Source organism: Cebus imitator, unplaced genomic scaffold, assembly GCF_001604975.1.
Source record: "Cebus imitator isolate Cc_AM_T3 unplaced genomic scaffold, Cebus_imitator-1.0 Scaffold41, whole genome shotgun sequence".
NCBI lineage: Eukaryota > Metazoa > Chordata > Mammalia > Primates > Cebidae > Cebus > Cebus imitator.
This window is the reverse complement of record NW_016107356.1, coordinates 8,734,716-8,750,256: the sequence shown is the minus strand read 5'-3', so window position 1 is coordinate 8,750,256 and position 15,541 is coordinate 8,734,716. Positions and strand designations below refer to the sequence as shown.

The 15,541-nt window shown below is 43.9% G+C and overlaps 1 protein-coding gene across 4 annotated transcripts in view; it reads right to left on the bottom strand.

Moving 5' to 3' along the window:
* Positions 1-292: 292 nt before the first annotated feature.
* The window catches only part of ETS2 (ETS proto-oncogene 2, transcription factor), a 19,679-nt gene continuing 4,430 nt past the window's right edge, over positions 293-15,541 (bottom strand). For all 4 annotated transcript variants that reach the window (XM_037737673.1, XM_017526259.2, XM_037737674.1 and 1 more), the window contains exons 2-10: positions 15,216-15,287; positions 12,187-12,298; positions 10,895-11,014; positions 10,312-10,512; positions 8,426-8,509; positions 6,876-7,097; positions 5,765-6,028; positions 3,510-3,628; positions 293-2,598 (exon numbers count right to left, since the gene is read on the bottom strand). In XM_037737673.1, coding sequence (XP_037593601.1) covers positions 2,383-2,598; positions 3,510-3,628; positions 5,765-6,028; positions 6,876-7,097; positions 8,426-8,509; positions 10,312-10,512; positions 10,895-11,014; positions 12,187-12,298; positions 15,216-15,287 — 1,410 coding nt within the window. In that variant the 3' untranslated portion in view covers positions 293-2,382. The remainder of the gene's footprint in view (positions 2,599-3,509; positions 3,629-5,764; positions 6,029-6,875; positions 7,098-8,425; positions 8,510-10,311; positions 10,513-10,894; positions 11,015-12,186; positions 12,299-15,215; positions 15,288-15,541) is intronic.

Here is a 15,541-nt window from a genome sequence, read left to right as displayed (position 1 = left end):
CAGTTATCTCTGCCAAGCTTCTGGCAAAGACATTTGAATCTTTCTATTATAACACTTTCTTAAAAGAATTTTTTGCTTTGAAGGGACACTTTTTGGGAATTCCTTCAGGAAGGACTCAGAGTTGATTCCAATTTGGGTTGTGGTTTCTCAGTCACTTGTGTATAAACCAGTTAAACAGAGACTTGCCGCTTGATGATGGAATGTTTTGGGTAGAGAATGGGTCTGGGGTTAACATCCTTACTCCACCTCCTGCGTGCTGGATGTGGAGAAGAACAAGGACTATCACAAGGAGTTTATATAAACAAAATACTTTATTACTGAGAGTAAAGGCCCAGTTACAAAACTTTTATACTTAAGATCTGTTCATTACCATGCCAATGGTTTATAAGGACTTTAGTTTCTGTAACTGTTAGGTTGAACCCCATGAAACTCCTTCTTTGTAGATAAAAACCAGTCTAATATGGGCAATTTCACGTGGCTAAACCTCACATCCAATGAGCCAATGGCTAGCATTCTTTTGGCAGCAAGATGTTCCCAGTCACATGTCTGTTTATATCATAAACAGATATATCATCTGTTTATATCATAAACAGATGTCCGAGTGATAAATATGTCCCTCTTGAGAAAAACATCCTGTGTTTAAGTATACTGGGAACGTTCTTTTGTGGGTATTTAGGCGTCGCAGCTCTGGCTTTGCTCTTCCCAGCTTGCCAGGCCACCCGATTTCTCAGTTTCATCACAGGAGGATTCTTTACAGATGTCAGCCACCGGTCCAAGGCCACACAGCTAGTAAACAGTCAAGCCCGTCGGACTTTGAAACCAACTTGACCGGGTCATGTATAAAGGCCAGGAATACATGTGACTCAGGTGCTCTTTTGAAATGACTACAAGTCTCCATCTCGATCAAAACAATTTCTCCGAACGAATGGCTCCGACGCATTCTCTTTCCCATCTTAAGTACCTGCTCTGTGCCTCAGAACATTCTGTGTCCAAGAAAATAAGAATAACACCATCTTACTGTGGGCACTGAGCAGAAAGGGGCAGCATGCTATTCAGATGGTTTGAGACACACAAGTGAACAGAGATGGGACAAGCCGTGCTTCCTTGAAGAGGTTTCCTTGAGACCCCCACTGCTCACCGTCCTTCAGCTCTGTACAGTAAGTTTAACTTTACATGGAGCTGAGATAAAAATAAAGCTTTCTTAAACAAATTACATTTTTTTTCCAGTGAATTACTTTTGCAGTAAAAATAGCTGCTACATAAATCCCTCCTGATCTCTGAAAAGGAGTTGCATATTTCCAAAAATAGTATTCTTATTTTAATCATACAGAAGAACGTGGAGCGCAGGAAGGAAATGGCTGGTTGGTCAGGGAGAGGTGAGCTGTTGGAGAAACGCAGTTAAACTAAAAAATAAAATCTATTTTGTGTATAAACTGACTGAAAGGCATGCACAAGTGGAAAACATATGCCATTTGTCAAGAAAAATACCGCTTTATAGCTTTGACTTTACAATTAAAGGAAAAAGCAGAGGCCAGATATAACCCCAGATAATAACATTTAGGTTTCTCATAAAAATCCCTAAATGTACAAAGTCCTTGCCAGACAACCAAGGCAAGAAAAACCCCAAAAACAAAAAACACAAAAAGCAGGGATTACCCTCCATAGGCCTTATCCCTGTAAGTCTATTAAATGTAAATAACACATACTTTACAAGTTCTCTTCGTCGGCCCTTGGCAGATTAAATCTTTGCAAAATTCCATATGTGCTATTGAAGAATGAAATAAAGCCTTGGATGCCTGAATTCTTATTTCAAATACAGTTATATAATTATTTTAAATTACAATATATAATTTCTGATAAATAGAACTGTTAGGGGATTTTGAGAACAATTATAAGATTATAATAATATATACACACTAACTTCTGAAATGACATGGTTGTTTCCTTCCCACCCTCCTACCCTTCTCAAAGAGTTTTTGCATTTGCTGTTCCTGGTTGCAGAAGGCAAAAGAAAATCTAAAAATAGTGTGGGGTGTGTGTGTGTGTGTGTGTGTCCGCGACATGCTCGCTCCTTTGAGAGTCTCAAACAGCCAGAACCATCCCGTCCACAGCCTGCCAGGCACCAGGATGGCTTCCTGGTGCCTCTTTCTCGACCATTTTCACTTAAAAGCACTGTGAGGAGACATAGCTGTGCCGTCGCTGTCGCTAGGGAGACAGCCTGGTCAAGAGGCGTGGTTTGGGAGGCAATAAGGCCACTGCTTCTTGGCGACTTTCCCGGGCGTTTTCTTTCCTGCCTTTCCTGGGTCTTCGGAGCAGTTGGTCAGGATGGACTTCCCACTCAGTCCACGAGCCTGGGGCCGGCTCAGGGAGGTCCTGGCGACCTCAGTCCTCCGTGTCGGGCTGGACGCCCAGGATGGCGTGCAGCTCCTCGGGTGTGAACCCCAGCAAGTTCTGGAGGTCGCACACAAAGCGGTACACATAGCGCTTCCCCGATGTCTTGTGGATGATGTTCTTGTCATAATAGTAGCGTAAGCCCCGGCTCAGCTTCTCGTAGTTCATCTTGGGCTTATTTTTCCTCTTTCCCCACCGGCGGGCCACCTTTGGTGAACATGGATGGAAAAGAGTTAAACTCAATTTGTCAGTGAAGAAAACGTGGATAACATTCCTCCCTGATTATGATTCTGAGGCACATTCACCCTAGAGAACTTGACATCTACATAAGGTCCACGGGAGGGTCTATCTCTCTGAGTACATATGCCAGGGACACTGTCCCCGCAGGACAGAACCACTGGGAGTGAAGTCCCTGCTCCTTGTCCACAGCTCAGCGAAACCTCCTGGGAGCCAAGGGTTCAGAGCCAGGTCAGCCACCCTCCAAGCTTTTATTCCAGCTACTGAAGTTAACAGGTGCTGAGTGGGATTCTGAGCTACGTGACATACTCATTCCTCAATGCTTGTCTCCCAAGGGACTGGGGGCCGGGTGGGAGTGGTGACAGATTATGCTCTCTGGTGCCAGAGACCAAGGGCTTCTCTCTAATGCTTTTCTGGAGGGGTTGGTATCCCACCTGCCCTTGGCCTTTTCCTTTAGACAGGGTTCTAACCCTGCAGGGCTGGTGCCAATGCTGCTGGGCTCAGCTACGGAGCAGACAGAAGGCCGGCTTGGGGCTACATGAGGCTCGTTCCCCTAGTGGACGAGGGCAACCTTCCTAATGCATTTTCAGATGGTCCGCAGAGAACCTGCGTTTGCAGCTTGGGCCTCTTCATCAGACAACTAGTGAGACAGTGAAATCTGTGCAACACCCTTGTATGTAGCATACCCAGGAAACACTGTACACATTTATCCACAAAGCAATGACTCCACTTCCATTTTCCCAACAGTCAAGGATGCCTCATGTAGAAAGATTCTCATCAGTACCGGGGAGCCCTTTTGTGTGCCCAGAGAACTGAGTTTTTGAACCCAAGCATGAAATCCAGTTTTCAAGCCCAGAGACTTCCCAGGGCTCTGGCCGTACCTCGTCGGGGTCGGCGAGCTTGAATTCCCACCCGTCTCCAGTCCAGCTGATGAATGACTGGCAGGATTTGTCTGATAACAACTCCAGGAGAAACTGCCACAGCTGAATGGGTCCACTTCCTGCGGGGAGAGTGGGGGAGATGGATCACACCCTTTCATAGATGTAAAATACAGTAAGGCTTTAACCATCCTAATTGTGCATGCGGATTCAGGAATGCAGACCCAACTCTCTGAATGGGGTGTTCCAATGTGACACTCAAGGGTGGCACTCAAGGTGTTGGTGACAGAACTAAGTGCTTTAATGGGATAGGGCTGGGCATCAAATGTGACTTCCTCCTCCACACTGCCTACTCCTAGAAAATAAGGTCACTAGATGCGACACTCTTCCCCTTGATTGTCGGGTTTGTTCTTTCTGGAAAAAAGTTGAGGGCCACCAACTCTTGGCATTAAAATTCCTCATCTGGTTTAATTGTTCCTTATGTAAAAAACTTCAAGGTTTATTTCTAGAAACACCCAGTGGGGCAGAGATGGGGGTGGCTGAAGGGGCATTTCATCACAGAACGAGGCATGTCATACGTGGGATCTCATCCTATGCCAAATGACCATGTGTACATTGCTTAATGTGAGCCCGGTTTACTCACCAGCCACACAGGGTCACATCCACTGCCTCACAGCCTCTGCCTGGTGAAGCATGCTTCGCCAAGAGCTTCTCATGCACCTGTTCTCGGTTGATATTTAGAACTACCACCTTGCAGGCCGGGTGTGGTGGCTCATGCCTGTAATCCCAGCACTTTGGGAGGCCGAGGCGGGTGGATCACAAGGTCAGGAGTTCGAGACCAGCCTGACCAACATGGTGAAACCCCGTCTCTACTAAAAATACAAAAATCAGCCAGGCGTGGTGACATGCACCTGTAAACCCAGGTATTCAGGAGGCTGAGGCAGGAGAATCGCTTGAACCCAGGAGGTAGAGGTTGCAGTGAGTTGACATCGCACCACTGCACTCCAGCCTGGGTGACAGAGAGAGACTCTGTCTTAAAAAAAAAAAAAAAAAGGAACTACCACCTTGCAAACCAAGTGCCAGTGTGGTCCTGTTCTAAAGAGAAGGGATAAGATGCAGCTCAGAGACCAGGTGCCTTGCCCTGGACCACACGCCCATCACAGCAGAGGGGAGAAAAGCCTAGCTCTTATGACGCTAAGCCCAATCTCTTTCTACCAATTAGGTCTTCCTCAGAAACGCAATGGCTGTTTTCAATAAAGCTTTGCTGGAAAGCATGGGGCAGGCAGGCATTCTAGAACCAGAGCTCTGTGACCACTGAGAGGGGTCTACTTGTGAGCCAATTTCCCCATCTGTAAAATGGCCCCATACCACCCCCATGCCAGGCTGTCCTACCGACAACAGACTGTATGACACTTAGCCAGAGTTGACAGTCGATAAACAGAAACTTACAGTACTATTAACATGAAACACGCTGACGTTATGGCTGTTTATTATTCTCAGGCCCTGAACTCCCAATAATGAAAACAGTAATAGCTTTCACACCCTCGTTCCGTGTATTTTAATACATTTACGTGGCTGCTTGTTTTTAGGTGACAGAAAAAGAATGAATGTCTCCGTATCCTTATTTTAACTTATCAGATTTTTTTAAGTTAGGTGATTTCAGTCCACAGTGGCTCCATAGGGTCAACAACAACAACAGCAAAACACATGTAAGGACACATGAAGCAGTGAAAACAAAGTCCCAGTATTTTCGCGAAAGTACTGGAAATATCTGGTTCTAAAAGCAGCGTTAATATTTGTCCTCTGCCTAGAATAGCTCTCACCCAAACCTCAAAAATAAGAGTAGATAGATTTTAGAAGCAAGAAAAGGTAAACAGTGCCCATATTATTAGAGGCCAGCTCTGCTGCCCCTCCCTAAGCCAGTTTACATTCTTTGAGATTCTTGGAGTGGATGAGTCAGGGCTAAAGACTGCCCAGGCCATGTCCCCTGCTCCTACTATGCCTCAGAACGTTCCAGGTGGAGGGAGTGGCCTGTCGATTTTCATTCACTCCACTGAGCTCTGCGTACATGAAGATTCCTGCAAGTGCGGCTTTTCTGGAATTCAGAGATGCAGCAAGCCATGCAGAAAACATGGAGTGTAGATCCAGTGCACCCCACTTAGAAACACCCTCGGTGAACGTGGTACTATGGCTCGAAAGAAAACAAGGGATGGGACCCAGGAGACTGGGTGGCCAGGCTCCGGGAGCTGCGCACGCACCTGTGAAGCCAGCCAGCACAGCCGCAGGTATAACTGGTTTGCCTTGCTCCACCGGGTCACTCCTCTCTTGGATGTAATCCTTGAAAGACATGGTTGGCTTATTGAGGCAGAGCGACTGGCTGCAGTCATCGTCGAAGCTCTCAAAGGAAGGCACCCGCTGCACATCCAGCAAGGACGACTGGCTGTTCCAAGACTGGAGGAGGGAGTCTGAGCTCTCGAAGCTGTCTGCACCATTCTCGGTGGAGATGTGGTCTTTGGGCGTCCCTGGCAAAGACAACCAAGCACATACTTTGATTCTTCCAGGACACGGTTGGTCTTGGGCACAACCACAGCATCACCAACCATGCCCAGTACAACCGTACACCTCCGGTGTAGAGCCATGCAGACTACTCAAAATGCTCTCCACTCGGGTGCCAATTCCTCAGGGTAACTGTACTACACAAATCCTACCTTCCATCAACAGTAGAATGAATAACACTCTTATAATGGAATACTATACCGTGATGAAAAACAACATGTGGCTCCTATATCCAACAACGTGGATGAATCCCAGACATCATGAGTAAAAGACAAACCCAAAAGAAAACATTCTTCATGATTCCGTCTATGTAAAGTTCAAGAAAAATCAAAACGTGGATTCATGATGATAAAGGTCAGAATGGTTTCCTTTTGGGCAGAGGGGATGTTATTGATGGGAAAGGGTACGAAGGCACCTTCTGAGCTATTGGAAACTTGTCTACGTCCATCCTGATGGTTATTACGTAGGTATACATACGTACACAAATTCAACCAGCTGTATGACCTGAGATTTGGGCACTGCTTTTATGTTATATCTCCATAAGGCCACTTTCCTGCATTGCCTCCATAAATATCCCAAAGTGTGGAGAAATCCACTGTAAGAGCAGGGGCTGTGTTTTGTTTACTCAATCCCCACAGTACCTGAAGCATATTAGGGGTATGCTTGTTGGAAAGCCACTCAGAACGTGGCCCAGTGCTTTGACCTCCTTCTCTAATGGCTGAACCCAGGAAGTATTGATTAAGAAGTCCATTACGGCTTTGGGGTTCTCAAAATCCAACCAACAGCCTTGCTGAAAGATGCTTCCAATCTTACCAGAATTGTTGGTGAGCAAACTCAAGTTGCTGCCTGGGAAGTCCTGACTGACGGAGCAGTAGGCGACGCTGAGGGAGCTGAGCCGAGACTTGGGGAACATCTGAAACTCCTGCTCGGAGCTGAGTACACTGGGTGTGGAAGACGGACACATGCTGTCCAGGAGGCCGCCTTTGGGGTAATTCTGTGTCTGCATTCCATAGGGCGCCTGCTCTGTGCCAAAACCTGGAACAGAACAATCGGACGGCAGAGCTCTTAAAGTCAGTATTACTATAGTAACTAACCCAAACAGCAAATCACAGGTGACCACACCGCACACTGCAGCCCTCTGCAGAACCTCAGTGAAGACCTGGGTTTTGGGGGGCGGTCTTCATCAGGTCTTCTTCTCAAACCATTGATCTTTTCAGCCAGCAGCCCTTTCCCACAATGACCGCAGCCTCTGCAGGCAGGATCAATGTTCCTATTTCCACAACACTAGTGTTTTCATGGCACCCTCGGGAAGACAGGGCTCACTGGCTCTTTTAGTTTCTGAGGAGAGTAAGGCTCAGAGAACCAAGTGATGTGTCATGCACTGTGTGATTCATAAGGAGCAGAACCAGGCCGTGAACCCTGTGTGCTGCGACACCGCCCACCCTGCTTTCTGCTCCTTCATCACGCTCCTCCTGTCTCTGTTCATTGCAGAATAATTCATTTTCTGGAGAGGGAAGGAAGATCTCTGACTCTGATTCAGGCTCAGGCAGGCAGAGGGTGTCCCACTGTGCCACATTCAGAAAGACCTCCTGAGCAGGAAGCCCCCAGTGGGGCAGAGAGGTGGGTTTCACCGGGTCTGAAAGGTGGAGCTGGGGCCAGAGAAAACACTAGGCTGGACTAACACCACCCAAGCCTGCCGTTCCGAGGAGCCCTCCCACACTGGCCTGGCCAGACCATGTGTCCTCCCCAGTGCCAGCAACCAGAAGAAGGGACCCAGCTCCCATGACAGTTCTTTAAACTCCCAAGCTCAGGGCCAGTTTACAAACTGCTTTCCAGACACTCTCTGTGCCTGCCGCCTCTTGTTTGTTACACGAGATCAACAGGTGGTGACCGTGGTAATCAGTTCACTTCATTCTGCCCCTTGCTTTAAGAATCAGCTGGACTGGCACTAACAGTGCTGAGCTATGCAAAGATCGTGCCATCCACTTAAGGAACTTTGATGTTCTAGTGGCCGTATTAAAAAAGCAAGAAGAAACAGGTGAAGTTAATTTTCTTATTTTACTTGACTTCATACAGCGATTATCATTTCAGTATGCAATCGATGTGTTAAAAATTACCACAGAGACATTTTGTATTCTTTGTTTCACACTAAGACATCCACATCTGGTGTACATGACTATATTCTTCCTACACATCTCCACGTGGACCAGCCACATTTCAACAGCTCAGCTCAACACCCACGTGTGGCACCATAAGAGACACACAGGTCTAGATGGCCCCTTAGGAGCCTACAATAGAGAGAACCCAAGTCTACTGGGCAGACTGAAGACCAAATTCTTAAGAGCAGAATCAATCGGACTGACCTAATGTATTGCTGTTAATCCAATGAGGAACTGAGGTGAGGTGTGAATTTTCTTCATATTGATCTTCTGTCTTTTCCTGGTTTTCTGAAAAAGACACAGGAGACATAAGAGGGCAGAGGTAGGTGAAAACCACATTAGAACAGACTTACTTTCTGAATTCCTATTAGGTGATAATTTTAGAATGATAAAATGCATTGAGTGCTTCACATTTAATCTCATAGTGCTCCATGTCATTGCAAGTCTTTTTCAAAACACGAGAGAAAGCAACTCATCTTTCTAATTACTAAAATAAATTTTCCAAAATGAATGATGTCATTGGCAATGTTAAATTTTCTATCGCAAAAGGTCCAGATGGTGTATTGAATTCATTCATGCATTCAAGAAACAGTGAAGTATTTATGAAATGCCATCTGTACCAGAGGCTGCATAGAGAAAATTAATAAAATGGATGGTGTCTGCCCCCGGGAAGCTTACAGTTCCACTGCTTCCAAACTTGCAAGCTTCCCCAGGGTGTGGGAGGCCTCCGGGGCTGTGGGAGTCTAGAACGGGGAACACACGTGTCCAAGAACTTTGAAAGAAAAAAGGTTTGTGCACTGTGTATGCTGCTTACTATGAATATATTATGAAGCACACATGCACCCAGAAACGCAGACACACACAAACTTACAGGGCCTAGGAATGGCAAAACGGGCCCAATTTGCCAATAAACAGATCATCAGAAACTTGTTAGAAAAGCCCTGTCCAAGTTCAGAAAAAATGAGGGTCTTTAAAAATGAGTTTCCCTGGCCCTCAGAAGCCGTAACTAATAAAACTTAGCTGTTGAATCCTAGGTGTTTTTGAGATTCTGAGTCTACAGTTGATGTTGAAATTCAGTGTGTTTAAAATCAGTAGGACTATTTCCCTGAATTCTATCAACATGCTTATTTTCTTATACATTTTTTTTAACTTAAATAATCTCTACTGTATTTTTTTTTTTCTTTTGAGACAGAGTCTAACTCTCTCACACAGGCTGGAGTGCAGTGGTGTGATCTTGACTCACTGCAACCCTCTGCCTCCCGGGTTCAACAGATTCTCTATTGCCTCCTCCCGAGTATCTGGGATTACAGGTGTGTGCTACCATGCCCAGCTGATAGTATTATTTTTTTGTATTTTTAGTAGAGACAGGGTTTCACCATGTTGACCATGTTTAAGTGATTCACCCACCTCGGCCTTCCAAAGTGCTAGGATTAAAGGTGTGAGCTACCACGCCCAGCCTTTTTTATTTTTTAACTCAGTGTGTTTTAAACATTGGTCTCCCTGGTATTTTAAGTTTTGAATCAAGACTTTCTTTGTTTTTGGTGAGAATTCTACTGATCAATGGCCGCTTTCTGTACGATACGATAGCATAAAAATAAATACCAATTTCTTACTTGTTTAAAAACATACCTCCTCCCCAATCCTCAACATCCAAAATACATTCCATTTGGACATAGGAAAATTTATAATAGAATTCACAGGGTTTATGCAAGTAAAGGCTTCCTTTCATTAAGGCTGCCATATCTTTCAGCTCTGTAAGGTGAGCTTATAAGACGTGAGAATTCTTGCTGTCCTACATATGAGTCAACGTGGACTCCCGTGATGAATACAGCCCAGCAATAGTGAACAATTCAGTGACTAAGGCTACTGCCTTGGGGCTATACTTGATGCTATATACACACACACACACTTACATAAAGTGGGATAAAAATCTATAATCATTGTCACATATCTGACTCACTTGAGTGGCATTTTGAGGCAATGTACTCTATGCCATTTCAAGTGCCAACCCTAAGGTTGAAGAACACCCACGTGACTTTCCCGGCCACAGCTCATCCTGGACAAGGAGAAGCAAGACATTCAGCCGGTACCTTTGATCATTTGCTCCAGATGTTCCCAGAGAATGTCACCCACAAAGTCAGGTGCCAGCTCCAGAAAGCGTTCCTTGCCAAGGTTACACAACATCTGGCCATTCATGCCAAACCTCTGCAGATTCACGTTCACCAGACTGAACTCGTTGGTGGCCCAGAGAAGCCACTGGCACACCTGCTGCTCACTCCACAGCCAGGGGTCTGCCAGGAGAGAAAAGATGGCACACACGAGGTAAGAACAACGGAAAGGGGGTGAGACCACTGTCATCCCGAATTCATTCACCAGGTCCAGACACATTCCAGAACCCACAAATGAGCAAGACACCATTCTGACACCTGTCACCATTCTGCACAACCCAGGCAAACTCCAAGACACCAGTAACGGTTCCTTCTACTATAAATTTAGTGAGTTATGGATCAAGTCTTCAGTTGACTGGGGTGAAACAGAAACTGGCTCAGGTTAACGACATCTCTGCTACTTTTTGCAGAATACTCCAGGCAAAAGCTTACAAAACAAGTCAAGATCATCAGCTACACCCAGGTCTGTTCTCCCCCAGTGCAGGCTCACGAAAGCCGTACTCACTCTTTGGAATGCCGAGGCGCCGCTGCTCCTTTTTGAAGCCACTGAAGGTAGCTTTTAAGGCTTGACTCATCACAGCCTTGCTGCATGGGGTTAACAAAGGCAATTCACAGTTGGCTGAGTCTGCAAGAAAACCCCCACAAGGGGACATTAGTACTTCAAATGGGTGATATAGGTGGAGATTTAGGAGAGACATCTTAGTTTTTGGGAAAGGACAATTTTAATCTCAAACTTTGGCATGATTCCTTAAAACAGTGTAACTATTAACAAAAAACTTTTCTGACTACAATTGAGAAAATATATGTCTCAGAACTACACTTATGAAAAAAATCTAAAATAAAACTCAAATTTTATTCTGTTTTACAAAGTGTCACGAAGCAGCTGTGTATAGGGAAAACGGCTATCTAAGTCTATTTTTAAATTGTAGGCAAGAGAAGGAATTGTGTGCTTTCTAGTCAAATGGCTGAAAGGACTCTATCATTTGGAAGTTGCTTCCATTAAACTAGGCACATAGCTGAGAAGTGCGCATGATAGAAACGTGCTGCTCTTAGCAAGGTAATGAAACCACACCTTCCATTTTTACTGGAAAACAATCTTCTCCAGACACCCTCAGCAATTTCAAGAATGATAAATGGCTGCCATGCAATGTTATGCTTACGCCAGTGTATGCGTTTAAATTAATTTTCCTAGTATTCTCAGCACCTACTTCATAGGACACAGTTATTTCTGGCATGTTCCCAACTAATAACTCTGTCACAGTCATTGCACAGACATTATCTGTTGTGCTATTCCTTTAAAAAGAATAAACAGTGACACAAAGAACTACAGAAATCAATACAGATGGAAAAAGATGACAAAGGACAATTTGTTGCCCCAAAACTCAGGGCAGGGGAGACGACTTAACTCATGATGCAAACCTCAAATTACAAGGTTGGGTATATTTTAATGTCCGCTCTTCTGCTTGTTTTCAGAGCAGAGCAGGGGGAGGAGGACCTGCTTGCTAATGTTGAAATCATCCACAAGGGACAGATCGGGGTTCTCCCCCTTCTCCGCCCCCCGCAGTTTCCAAACAGTGGCTCACTGGGGGGCGTCTGGCAGTCAAGATATCAGAATCCACATCAGAATCACCAAGTTTATACAAATGAAAGCCTGCTTTATCCCAGGTCCAGAACTTCTGGATGTTCATACCAAAGATTCCAGATGCCAACATTCCTCACTTAGGAACTGCCATCTCTTTATTAACTGAACTACTTAGGAAATATCATGCAGTTTGTCAAGTTTGAGGACCAAATTACCATGAGAAATTGAATCCAAGCCTGTTGGCACTTCTTGTAGTGTTTGCTCTTCATTGAGGGAAGGGAAAACAGCAAACAGGGACCCATCAAAGGTGTCAAAGGCTGGCTGGCGCTGCAGAGACAGATGGAAAAGAAAATGGAAATAGAATACTAAAACTGATTTCATTACCTATTGTAAAAGTGCACCACAGGCAATCCTACCAATATTCCCTGATTAAACTGGCAATTCTGAAGCAAACATGGAATCAACCAGTCAGTCCTCAAGGCAGATTTATAAAATGATCAAAGTGACTGAAATCATTTTATTTTACTGTATATTATAATTATTATTATTTTGAGATGGAGTCTCACTCTGTCACCCAGGCCAGGGTGCAGTGTTGCAATCTTGGCTCACTGCAACCTCTACCTCCTGGGTTCAAGTGATTCTCCTGCCTCAGCCTCCCAAGTAGCAGGACTACGGGCGCCCGCCACCATGTCTGGCTAATTTTTGTATTTTTAGTAGAGATAGGGTTTCACTGTGTTGGCCAGACTGATCTCGAACTCCTGACCTTGTGTAATCCACCTGCCTTGGCCTCCCAAAGTGCTGGGATTACAGGCATGAGCCACGGTGCCCAGCTACTGTGGATTTACTTAAGTAACCTCACAGAGTTAGAGTGACTGGGAATTTATTTTAGTGGCCTAATCCACTTAAGTTAATATATTAAATACACAAATCTAAAAATAACAGAATCTTACAACGCTGTCGAGAGGAGCTTCAGAGACCTCTTTACCCAGCACCTGACCCTCCTGTTACATGGAGAAAAGTTTAATTAGGCTGTGTGTATAAGAAAAATGACCCTTGACAAGGCTGTCTGAGTATAGTGCAGTTAAAAAAAAAGGCAAATGACTGGATAAAAACAGAAAATCAAACAATGAAATAAAATGCTTTATCTTGGGAAGCATTTATTTTGAAATGTTTGCCATGAAACTATTTAACTGAAACTAGAGATGCTTTTCCACATAGATTTCAGTGGTTTGGAAAACAGTAATACATGACAAAATTCCTTTACGTTTCTTTTTATAAAAAGTAAATTGTCTTAAAAAAGAAACCCCTCCCCGCCCCTGAGGCCATGTGGGGTGGCTTATTCCTGTAACGCCAATGCTTTAGAAGGCTGAGGCCAGAGGATCACTTGAGCCCAGGAGTTCAAGGCTGCAGTAAGCTATGATCAAGTCACTGCACTCAAGCCTGGGCAACAGAGAGGGACCCTGTTGCTTAAAACCAAAAAACCAAAAAACAAAAAGCAAGCAAACAAACAAAACTCAAATCACCTACTAAGGGGAAAGATTTCCAAAGGAAATAGGTTTAAAGTTAAACTAAACTATCTGCAGAAGAGAAGAGACAAACAGAAAGATAAAAACTTACACTACATCAATTTCGGATCATCTTACATAATATTTATGAAAGAAACAGCTTTTAATATAAGACTTGTAAGTAACAGATATCTAGTAAGTAACAGATAATGTCTTGATTCATAATTGCCTAAATTGTTGAGGAAAATGTGAAGAAAGACTATATTTTTTCCAACATAAGCTGGAAATCCCATGCTATGTGTAATACAATGACCCATCTGTTGAGTCATCAATAAGAAAATGTGTAACACATTTACAAATAAAATCGGTTACACAGTTTCTTTTTAGAAATGCAACAATGAATGACGCATTGCAAAAGAGGGCAGGCAGAGGCTGGAGCCAGCGCAAAAAAATTCAAGTCAATGTTGACCAACTGCCTGGGATCTATAAGGAAAGCCAATCAATCAGGCATGTGCAAATTACTCATCTGGATTTATAAACTACTTTAGAACAGAGCTAACTTTGGTGAAACCTCCAATAAACTTTTAAAGTTCCCACAAGCATTGCCCAGGCAACTAAGAATGCCTTTCCTGACTGTAAATTCTTTTTTTTTTTTTAAGCCAGGAAGCCAAAAGACAATACAAATCTGTGCTTCCTATTTCAACACATCAGTTTCAGCAATGACTGCTTCTTTTCCGTATCCAGAAACCGCATGAGCATCATCAAATTATTTGAATTCATAGAAGGATTTTTCTTAGGGGTACAGGTGTGGTTTCAACTTAATATCATGACTTTTTGTACCACTTCTGCCATGCTTAAAATGTCTGGCCAAATCAAACAAGCAAACTTACTAGTCTGAAGTCTGATGACCTTTAGAATACTCCAGAAAGGACTGTGCTGAATTTTGGCTCTTTGGGTCACATCAGACAAATAACCTCAATAATGATATACAAAGGAAAATGTAATATGCCACAGACGTACATCATTATTATGCAAGACACTTAGCTTTGAGGAGGACAATTTTAAAATCATGCTTCTGAAACATGTTTACTACATAATGCTGAAAACAATCAAATCTTGCTGTCACATTTGGAGAAGGCAAGTGGGAAATTACCAGTTTGTGTTACTAAAGAATGTTCCCAAAAGGAATGATGATAGAAACTACATAAAATGTTTATGCAGCAGAGAGGGCGCTTTCATTTCTCATCTGGTTTTTAGTTTAACAAAAGCAGGCCTGCTTGTTCTCTGTGCCAGTAACAGGCTACCTACAACCCCAGAAATGCTGCTCTTTCTGATAGGAGCTTGGGTCTGTCTGCCTCTTCTCTCTCATTTCAGTCCTTAAACAGCTTCCCGTCATCCAAGGAAACTCCTCAGTAGACAGAAAAGGCATTAGAGCCAGCCTCTCCAGCTGTTTTATTGGTAGTCATAGGATTTTCAACTGGAAGGAGCCTCAGAAAATAAACCATAGAGACCTTTGGTTTCATATCGTGGAGAACAAGTACAACATGATCAAGATACCCATTCTGCAGACCAGAAAACCAAGGCCCAGAGCAAGTAAGCAAATAGTTTATAGTCATATGGCCAATAAATTAAAAAGCTAGGACTACAACCAGTTTTCTGGGACCCAGGCCATTTTTTCTTTCCTCTTAGTGATCAAGGTTTCCACTTAAAAAAAAAAAAATTAAGACTTGCTCACTCACCTTGAGCGTCCCTCTGTAACTGTTAGCCACAGGGGCTACCTGGTCCATATTCTTGACTCCGAAATCATTCATCTTAGAGAAGAAGAAAAAGAAAGCGTCAAAGAGGCAAGGAAGTACACTAAGAACTCATCATTGGTGGCATCAAGACTAGGTTATGGCTGAGTTCTACAGCTAACAAGTAATTCAAAAGTGAGTGCAGGGAATTCTTATTTAAATAGCTGTCCTCCCAGGGGTCTCAAGAGGAAAGCCTTTCTTCAGTATAACAAGGGGATATGCTGTTTAGGTGATTGAATAATAATGCTGATTCTCCACTGAATTCCACTTAG